We start from the raw sequence: 11,030 nt of genomic DNA on the forward strand, positions 1-11,030 counted from the left end.
ATCGTATTAAATTGTCTTTAAAATATTAGGAATGTGATTCAAAGATATTTTATAAATAAGTGAAGAGTATTAAAATCCTAAGAAAAAAGTATTTCGTCTGCATGTGATTCCTTTGATCGATACACATGTAAACATTACTAACAAAACCGTTGGGGTTACACGGAACAGCCGTCAAAATGACCTAGATCGTCCCTCTATAGGAGAAACGATGTGTAGAAATACTGGGCTGTTGGTAGAATAGAAATAAAGTTCTTGTTTTCATGAATGTTGCAGGATAACCTCCTCGGTCTCGAAATGTTGTTTGAAATATAAAAGCCTCGGCTAACGCCTCGGCTTTTATATTTCAAAACAACATTTCTCGACCTCGGAGGTTATTCTGCAACATTCACGAAAACTCGTACTTTATTTCTTAAATAAATAATACTACAAATTCAAACGTGCATGGTTGATTTAACTATTTAAATGAATCACAGAGGTAGTTTTTAGTTACAGAGTGATCTTGATTATCTAGATGCTTAGGCAAGTTTAAGATGTTGGGGCAACTCAAATTGTGTTGGGGTCCGAGTTGAAGCTGGTTATAAAATGATAAATTCCGCTCATATTCTAGTCAGACTTGAACTGTTTATAGATAGAGAGCGTAATCTTGATTATCTTGATGCTGGAGCAGTTGTGAGCTTTTTAAATAGTTAAATGCAGGTTTGACTGATAAAACAACTGTTCCGACTAACTTTCATGGATCAACTTTGGATTTGAAACATAGGCTAGCTTCAGATACAGAGTTTGTTCTCCATTATCAAGGATGCTACAAAAAAACAATTTCTAACAAGGATGCTACATGTACGTATCACAATTTCTAACTGTCTGGTAGACGTGTCCAAAATTCCTGCATCTGCAGAGGCGGATCCAGCAATTTGGAAAAGGGGGGGTTCCATTTGATGAAAATCAATATGTGCAAAATTAATCATTTGTCAATAAACAATGACTTTTTGAACGTTTTCCGTGCGTATACAACTGTAATTAATACACATTTATCTCATCACTATATATCTATTTCACATCTATTTCAACATCAGAGTGCACTGCATTATTGAGCGTTTTGCCGTTTTGGTTTAGTTAAGGAAGATTTGCATAATATCTAGCCTTAAGAAACCCAAGTTTCCAGCAATGAGAAAGTGCGTCTATCCTTGGTAGAAAAGAAACACCAAGAAACAAAAAATAACTCAGACTAATTACGACAAACTAATATAAAAATGGATATTTTGGTAATTTTTTTATTTCTTTGATGTTTTAAATCTGAACTATTAATCGATTTTGATTTCTATCGATTGCCTTCTTAAATAAAGGTCTAAATGATAGGATATAACAAAAGAATGGGGATAATTTATCTGCTGAAAAGATGGTACGTGTGTAATACATTGGTAAAAGCAATTGTCGTCCCAGGGAACTTGATGTGACCTCTGTAATGGGTGCGCTACATCATCCGGACTAGTACAAATGCGATCATATTAAAAAAAAATTAAAAAGTTTTAAAAAGTTGTGCATTTTCATAATGGTTTACATATTAACCCCTTACACGGTATTTTTGTAACAGAATTTCCGATTCTTGGAAACAAAACAAAAAAGGCTTTCTTTTGTGTTTCATGTGGGTATGAAGGTAGCTAGCATTCCAAAAAAAAAGCATAACCCGCATAAGCGCGTCATGTCTTTGTATTTTTCGTATGAAACGAAGTAAAACTCATCTATTATAACTATTTAAGTTAATTAACTAAACAATACATTTGAAAGCGGCTTTTCAAAGTAAAACGAATGCGTCTACTCGTATTTGAACGTCGTTTTACTCGATGGCTTGTCAGTTCAAAACTGTATGAACTATAATCGATTTTTTTAAAAAGAAATAAAGTAGAAAAATACATTGTATACGTTATTATAAATCTGTGATACTGCTTAATTTTATGTATTTTTTCTTTAATTTTCCACATGTTTACTCAGTGAAGTAAACACCGGATGCTGAAGGGGAGTACAATGTACTTATTTCGATAAAAAATCGATAGGGATTTTTCATATAAGAACAAAATCATGGGACGTAGTACGGAATTCTTTAAATAAGCAATTTTAAAAGCATTTATTTGAGATAATTACAGTATTTCTATTATAAATTTGGAAAATTGCCTTTCAATAGGCATTACACGTTTTCAAAAAAAATTCTTAGGTCCCAGAGAAAGGGGGGGTTCCAACCCCCGGAACCCCCCCCCCCCCTCTGGATCCGCCAATGATCTGATCAAAGGTAAAAAAAAAAAAAACCCACAAGAGTTACTCCCCGTACATCGCATTCGACGTTGCCTGGTTCAAGTCTCTGGATATTTTTTCACTGGGTAAATATCATTTTTTTAAAAATAAAACCTCAGTGTATTAAAAATCTATAGATTAAAAATAGAATTACTATTCTAGCAAATTAATCAATTAATTGATATTTTAGTTGGGAATATACCATATATGCATAATTCGCACTCATTACTACCGAGTATTATTTCCTATATTTCTTACGGACTCAGCCAGACTGAGATCTACACGCCCAGTTTATCGATTGGTCGAAATCTACAGCGGCTGAAACTGAGAAGAAACCGACAGGAGTGAAATTGACACGCCCTGTTTATCGATTGGTCGAAGCCTACAGCGACCTAAGAAAAATCACGGACTGCACGAAATAATCATGATGTTGTCAGACTCAAAGTCTCACAGGAGACGATTTGGCTGTTTCTTTTAGCTAAGGTACTTACGTACATTAACAGCAATTTAGTGAATTTTACTTACTTTTGATAATCAATTTATCAATTAGTCAAAAGAAAGATGTAAATATAAATAATGAAATGCTTTCTTTGATGATTCATGCGGGTTATGAAGGTAGCGATCATTGCAGAAAATGTATTCATATGTACGAATTAGGATATTAAAAAAAAAAAGAGATTATGAAAATCGATGTGATTGCATATATATATAAGATACTATACATCATAGTTATATGCACATAGACACTAGAATTATTTGAAAAAGAATGTATAACAAATGTGAAATATAAGAATTAATAACTTTCATATAAAGAACATGTGTGAACAAATATGAAATATAAAAAATAATTATTAAAGGTATTAATTTTAGAAGTTCGTTGGGCATAGCCTGGGAACATAAATATATTATCACGGTACACAGCCGGTACTTGTATTTACGTATTCTTTTGTATCATAGAGTTGATCAAGTTCATGTGTACCAAGTTGGCAACCCGTAAAAAATATCCCCATAAACATCAGAGCATAACACTTTTTATCTAAGTACATGCATGGAATATTTAAAAAAATCAACTGTTTTATAAGTGATTTAATTTGAAATATTTAAATCTATCGAGTATATTTTCTCCTAATCTTAAGAAAAACGACTGTAATTATATAATTCACAGCGCATGAGATACAATTATGAGTCTAGTACTTAACCTAGTCGTAATGAGAGGAGAGGAACACGTTATAAGTTGTAAGAACTTGTTTCCAATCCTCTTGTGTAATTACACAATAAAATATGTTCAAATCAAATCAAGTAAGTCGTAACGAGATACTGACAAGGCTGAAATCAAACCAATCTTAAATTAATTTCAGAAACCTAAGAGAAATCACGTGCACAGACTGAACGAAATAATCATGATGATGTACAAGTTGTACACCTAGTTACATGGTATATGGTGAAACTGGACGATTTCCTCTGTATATAACCATTTTCATTCTGGGCCAACATAATCAATAGCAGTGAAAAACAAGTTAAGCAAAATCATATATATGTATGTACGAATTCTTTTTGATAAGGGACAAATATTAAATCCATGGCTATGCTCTTTAAAAAATGTTTTAGATAAATGCGGGCTTTCAAATTTATGGTCACATGTGATCACGAATCGTACCATTATAACTCCAGTTGGATTAAGACAACTATTAACCAAAGGTTAAGAGATCAATTTTTACAAAAATGGCATAACGATATTCAGGAATCGACTAAGGGTGTTATGTATAGAATTTATAAAACAAATTTTGAATGTGAACGCTACTTACTCTTGTTACCCAGTAAATTAAGAAAAATATTAGTTAAGTTTAGAACTACAAATCATCACCTTCCTGTTGAAATAGGAAGGTGGGGTATTGTTGAAAGAAGTAAACGTTATTGTAATTTGTGTAATTGTAACAAAATTGGTGATGAATTTCATGTTATATTACAATGCAAGGCATTAAGTAAATTACGAAGTCAGTTTTTAGATACATATTACTGTTCTTCTCCTAACACTAAAAAGTTCTATGAAATCATGTCTGCAGTCGATTATATCACATTAAGAAAATTGTAAATTTATTTGAAAATTGAAAATTGTAATTGTAAATTTTATAAAAAAGATTACCGGTACATGTTTATTTGGCTGTATCTGACATGTAAGTACAGATAATTGTATGGTGCATCAAGCCATCAACTGAGACCAAATTTTAAGCTTAAAAATATCCTGTTCACAGCCAAAATGAGTTTTCCGGTTTCTCTGAAAAAATAGAAAAAAATCATGTAAAATACTTGAAAGCTGATTCTTTTTTTAATCCTTTTTTGTGAAATCGTATTTCAAAAAAATTCTTTATCGATCCATCAAATAAAATTTTAATTGTTGTGTCAAGCAACCTAAATAATTCATGTTTTGCTGATCTTTAACAAAGAAATGAAAACAGGTCTATTAACATGATTGATAAACTTGATTGTCAAGTGGTATGCACACTGCCCAGTTTTATCAAAAGATTTAAATTGTTTCCAGAATCTTAAATTTGCTTTTGGAGTAAGTTTTAATTAAACTAAGGATGAGGATAATTGGCCAAAAATATGGTTGGGTTGACAATGGCCCTTATCAGAAAAACTTATCTCGCACATACTTTGAATCAACAGGTATTGTTATCAATTTTGAATTTTATTATATTCAATTGTAGGTTTCCTCGGGCCAGACTGTGCAAGGATTAAAAGAAATTCTGGCCATGCAGATTGCGATTCCTGTTGAGGAACAGAAACTGGTCTTCAAAGGAAAAGCTTTAGCGGGCATGTATTAGTAGGAATATCATTTTTGAAAAAATATCAAGATTATTTAGGGGTTCTTACATATTTATAGGATTTCTTAAATTAAAACATGTTTGTAAAAATGTATTTTTTAAAATGTGAGAGATGCAAACGTGTTAGAGTACAACACGATTATAACAAAGTGCAAGGGATGTTTGTTGTAAGCATCAATTTATTATAAGCATGTTCGCTATAACCGTGTTTAACTGTATTGTAAAATGTGTGTATATTCACTGATTCATGAGAAATGCAAAAAAAGGTTATTGTGTGATGGTCTGTGTTTTTAGATGACAAACGGTTGAGTTTTTACAACGTTCAAGAGGGAGACAGGTTGTTCCTTTTCACCAAGAAGTCTGATAAAGCTGGTACCCCCTCTCCTGGGAATGTTCCAAAATTTGCTGCAGACCTCTTATGTTGTACCACCACTGCCCTCTGGGACAAATTAAGAGTTTTCTTACAGAGACATTTCACACCACAGGATGTAGAGAAGGTCCTTATTGAATTCCAGAAAGTAAGTCAACACAGGTGTTTTGTCAAAAAATGTTAAGTGTTAAAGAGAGATGTACCATCATCATTTAAAAAAGATACTTTTATATATGTTATGAAGAATATTATAACAAGAATGAAAATATTGCAATATATAGTTGGGACCCTAGCTGTTACTACGTTTCATCAGAGGCCCCCAGTGTGTTCAGATCAAATTCCTGGCCTAGGGGCCATAAGAATTAAATGAGGTCACTTTTGAACTTTTTTAAAGCTCAGCTGAACCGACGGTTTAAGTGAGCCTTTCTGATCACCTGTTGTCCGTCGTCTGTCCGTCTGTCCATCTGTCTGTAAACTTTTCACTTTCACTTCCTCTCTAGAATAACTTGGCCAAATTTAGCCAAATTTTTGGGTGGAAAGGGGGTTTTAAATTATGAAAATATTTTAAAACAGAAATAATTGTAAAACAGTACAAATAGGGTCTTATTAAATCTTCTTCCCAAGAACCACTGCACCTGGAATACTAATATTTACACTTAAGTTTTAATATATAGTGAACATTCTAAATTGCTAAAATTGTGAACCCTGGCCTTATACTGAGGCTCTAAGAGGGGTTAAAATTCTAACAATGAAAGAAATATATAGGAAAAATGTTTGAAATTCTTTTCAAGAAGTAATATAATAATGTTATTTTTTGTGACATTACAATGCAAGCATTCCAAGTTAGTGTAAATTCTAAATTGGTTAAATCGTGATCCCCAGACTAATACTAGGTTCCCAAAAGGGGTTCAAAGTTAAAATAGAAGCTTAGTAAATAGGGAAAATATTTAAACACTGAAATAAAATGATATGAGGAACTGTTGTTCAGGTGAGTGATGTGGCCAGTGGGCCTCTTGTTTCAATAGGAATATATAGTGGAGAAGTGAGAATGTAAGCTAGTCTTAGTTTTATGGTCCCTAAGTTGGTGGGGGTCCAAGGGGCAAAGTCCCCAAAAGATCTGGGATTTTAGGGTTTTTAAGAGAAGTATGAAACCATAAAAGTTTCTGTTAATGTTTGAATTAAAATAATTTGCATTTATTTTTAAGAAGTATTTTGATAAAAATAGAGAAAGTTAATTTTAAGTAAGAAAAATTCTTAAGAATTAAATTTAAATGATTCCACAGTAAAATATTGTTTAAATGAATAATCATTTATAGTGTGCAAGTAAACCATTTCCATAGATAAACAAAAATAAATTTTGATTTGAAATTGTACCCAACGGTCCCTTTAAATGTTGAGATAATAATATTTTCAAATTGAGTTTTTTGTTACATATATTTTCACGTCTTTTTCCAGGACTTCAATTCCAGGATACAGAAATTAAGTTTAGATGACATTGAACGATTTGCCATTACCAAGCTAAGACAAACAAATGGAATTGCTGAAGTCAGCTAGGAATGAATAATTGGACAAGCTGCCAAACTTTTTTATCTGTGATTTTTAAATCAGATAATATGTCTTAACTAGAGCAGAGCTCGTGGCAAAGCCCCGAGTAGGTCTTCCGTTGTTGCTGCGAGTTGAAAATATATGTTATATGGTGTCAAACGATTATAATGACTATACTTTCAGTTCTGCTTTTGTTATAAAAACGTGTTGTGATTGAAAGCCTGTATATAAAACGTGTTTTGAAAAAAGAAAGGAAGAAAATATTTTAGGAAAACTATTTGTCGAGCAGAGTTTATGTAATCGTTTCAAACATTCTTTAAAAATTGAGATGTTTAATGGCGAGTTAAATTTTCAAAGGGTAGCAAGCATTGTTATAAACAGTAAGTACTCGTGATTCATGTCAGGAAGTGTATTTCTTTTTTAAACTAAACCCACCTACAAAACACGTAAACTTTTCTCAAAGATAACTTCTATATTAAAATATTTCTAAATTTTTTGAAGACTATGTGCAAGTTTAGAATTGCGTGCTGACAAAATTTACAGAACCTAAAACGTACTACTACACCAAAAAAGCGTGCGGCCTACGTGCGAGAAACGTTTCGTGTAAACCTTTTAGAGTTTCATGTAAACCGTTTAGCGTTTCGGGCAAAGCGTGCGAGAACCATTTGAAATGTTCATCAGATTTCATTCGGAACTCTCTGACAAGTTAATTGTTTCAAAATGGCGCCCGTGTTTTACATTACTTTAACAAAATTCAACGAATTTTTAACAAACAAAAGAAAGGTATATGTATTAAAAGACGACTAGTTACAGAGTAAATGTATATTTAACGTTTTCATGCGATGTTTCAGTACTGAAACAATATTAAAATTTGCTATACATAAAAAATATTAAATACAGTTAGTGAAACATGATTTCTATTGGAACAAACCTAAATCAACTTTAACTTGCACGATCATGTTTTGATAGGCATGTATTTTTATTATTTATTTACATCGATAACTCCTACTGATAACTCTTACTGAGACCATTCGGCTGTGTACAAACAGCACACATAACCGTGAGACCTGCACCTGGCTGAACCTGTCAATCAAACTCTGTGTATTTGTTTTCATTGGATGGTCAGGCGTCTCTCTTTTGTCAAAAGCCAATGGAAAATTAATGACTTCAAGGTAATCGGAATCAGTATTTGATGAAGCACACAATTTAAATGATAGAAAATTTATTAATTATTTGAACAAAATTAAATGTAAACATAGAGAGGAAATAAAAAAAAATTATTATTATGGGAATCTATACGCATGGTACTCAATTTAAATAGATTATATTATGATTTTATTATTTTATGTAGTAAAATCACCCTTCCAACTGTTACTCAATTACATAACAATTGATGACCTGGGGCTATAAATGTTCTGAGCTGTATGCGCTGAAGCGACACAAGATTCTCGGTCGCATGCGGCAATTGAATGAACACAGACTGGCCGAATAAACAAAGGGGTGGGAAAGTGAAACAAAATGTTACACATAAGAAGAATCCACCAAAAATGATTTTCGACAGATCTTATTATCTTTTCTCCAATTAAAAAAAAATCCAGCGCGAGCACCTGTCAGCGGGGCGGGAGGAAAGGGGGGGGGGGGGCAGCAATGAGTTCGCTTCCACAATGAAACTACAGAAGTGATTAATATGTGACCGATAGAATCTAATCTAAAGTTGTTTAAACTCATGTGAATATTTTTTAAAATAATAATCGAATGCCTCAATTCAGGGCATTCCTTTATCGTGCTAGCCCCTACCGCAAACATGGAACTTTGATTATAATTTGATTTCATGTTTAAACTACCTTGTACGCTATCGTATAAATCAATGCTTAATCAACTGTACAAGTAAAATCAATTTATATTTTCGTCTTAAACCAATATAATAGTTGAAAACATAATAAAATATAGTTGTGTCCGTGCAAAATATGAAACATAAACGCGTCATAAGGTACATGTAGAAGAATACGAACCGACGGCGGATCACTTATCCACTCGCGCCGGATCTCCTCAGCCATGTGCGAGGGATGATCATCATTTAAAGGTTTAATATTTGAAGGGGGGGTGTTGATTTAAAACATTAATTGAACAGTTTTTAAAGTACTTTAATTACCTGAACAAACGAACCATTAGTTTATGTCTAACGATTTTTCCGATTTGGAGTAATATCGTTCATTAATATTCATTTACACTCAAATATTTAATTAAATATATATACAAGTAGGACAAACTTTTATAACATCAAATTAAAACAGTTCTTGTATATACGGCTATATTAACTCAAACACGTTCATATGCATGTAAGTGTAAGTCGCGGTGTGCGAATCTTGTCTATTAAATAACCGCTTACCGCTAGGTAATGCAGCCGTGGCTGATCTCCTCGGCCGTGGACGAAGAATAGATTACGTAAAGGTACAACGCACAGAAACGCACAGCTCAGAACCAAGGAAGATTTGAAAAGTTTGCAGTATAATGACCTTACTCTATCAAATAGAAGTTATATATTTTAAACTTAAACCCCACAATTGATCTATGTCTATTATTGCTTTAGAGAATGAAATTGCTTTTATTAATTAAATGAACTATTTCTTACTTGACATCCACTCGTTTAATCCACAAAAGATTTTGTGTAATCAAAACTAAAACAATTCTTAAGTTCGCGGCTAAATAAACTCATATATGAGAGACGCAACTCTCGTGTATTAGATAACCGCTGACCGCTAGGTAGTCCAGCCGCGAGCATGGTAACCGATTTTCTCGGCCGCGGGCAAGGGAGAGCTTACGTAATGGTACACACACACATGCAGCTCTGTTTCAAGGTAGATTTTAAATGCATGGAGTTAATAACTAAAATGTAATGCACAGAGTTTTTTAATTCCAAATTTTGTGGTTTACTAGAAAAGAAAAAGAATGTTTTGTTTTCCAATTGCCGTTTTTAATGATTGTGCACTATAAGAACTTAACAACAATGACTTTAACTCCTAAAGGAAAAGCTTATACTCCAACAACAACAAAAAATCTTATGAATTAATGCCTCCTGTATAAACCAGCATACTTTCTGCGGCAACTTTATGCCAGTTGTACGCACAAAGACTTTCGTTAACTTGTCAAATGAAAACAGGTACATGTCAACATGTAAAGCTTTTTACACTCATACTACACAAATCACTTACAAAATAACATTGTTACGACCTTTATGAGATCCCAACAAGCAACTTTTCCTGCGACAGCCATATTAAAATCCTAACCGTTTTTGAGTTATTAAGCAAAAACTTTTAGAGGCTATTGGCCCTTAATTTAAGGGGCCAGCCCTTTTTTATTGGTGTTAAATGAAAGCCCTTGATATTCTGCACAACTTTTATTCTACATGTCTTTACAAAATATTTTTCGTTAAAAAGATATAAAGGAAAATATGTCTAAATTTTTGCACTTTTTGGAATCCTGTTTTTTGACCCCCTACCTTTTCCTAAATAAAAAACGTAATCTAAAAACAAAAACTAATGTGCACCACTACAATGTCTCTGCTATTCAAATTCGTTGGATTCCCATTCCCTGCTATCATAATCTCGGAGCCTTTGTCTGGAAACCAAAGGCCCTAAAAAAATTTAAAAGGGGAATAACTCGTTACCGGAAAGGGAATTCTAACTTTTATGAATTGATGAAGATAGTGTTTTGTAAAGTCCATTAGCCCTGAAAATTTGAGCAAAAACCGTTCAGAAATGAGCACGATATGAAGCCTCAAAGTTCGCGTCTAGGAAGAAAAAAAAAAAAAAAAAAAAAAAAAAAAAAAAAAACTAGAGCAAAGCTCGTTGCAAAGCAACGAGTGGGTCTTCCGTTAATGTCGAAAGTAAAGCTGGAAGTTCCTGTAAGAAGCAGACCACTTAAACAAATAACAAGAGTAACTCAAAATAAAAAAAATCGAATTATTCCTGGTACGACTTAACAAAATCCAAATAATTTTAAGT

At 32.8% G+C, this 11,030-nt stretch overlaps 1 protein-coding gene across 1 annotated transcript; it reads left to right on the forward strand.

Annotated features, from left to right (window-relative positions):
- The first annotated feature begins 4,752 nt into the window (after positions 1 to 4,752).
- Positions 4,753 to 7,097, forward strand: LOC128160900 (ubiquitin-like protein 4A). The gene is made up of 4 exons (XM_052824196.1): positions 4,753 to 4,779; positions 4,995 to 5,100; positions 5,406 to 5,629; positions 6,937 to 7,097. Exons 1-4 carry the CDS (start codon positions 4,753 to 4,755, stop codon positions 7,033 to 7,035), a joined length of 456 nt encoding a protein of 151 aa, XP_052680156.1. The 3' UTR covers positions 7,036 to 7,097.
- The last annotated feature ends 3,933 nt before the right edge of the window (positions 7,098 to 11,030 follow it).

This window comes from Crassostrea angulata, chromosome 8 (assembly GCF_025612915.1).
Source record: "Crassostrea angulata isolate pt1a10 chromosome 8, ASM2561291v2, whole genome shotgun sequence".
Lineage (NCBI taxonomy): Eukaryota > Metazoa > Mollusca > Bivalvia > Ostreida > Ostreidae > Magallana > Magallana angulata.

Excerpts from the sequence above, each read along its gene's own strand:
- LOC128160900 (XM_052824196.1), top strand. The coding sequence starts at position 4,753 with ATGATTGATAAACTTGATTGTCAAGTG. Across the intron at positions 4,780-4,994 it reads ATAAACTTGATTGTCAAGTG|GTTTCCTCGGGCCAGACTGT; the intron begins GTATGCACACTG and ends ATTCAATTGTAG. Across the intron at positions 5,101-5,405 it reads CAAAGGAAAAGCTTTAGCGG|ATGACAAACGGTTGAGTTTT; the intron begins GCATGTATTAGT and ends CTGTGTTTTTAG.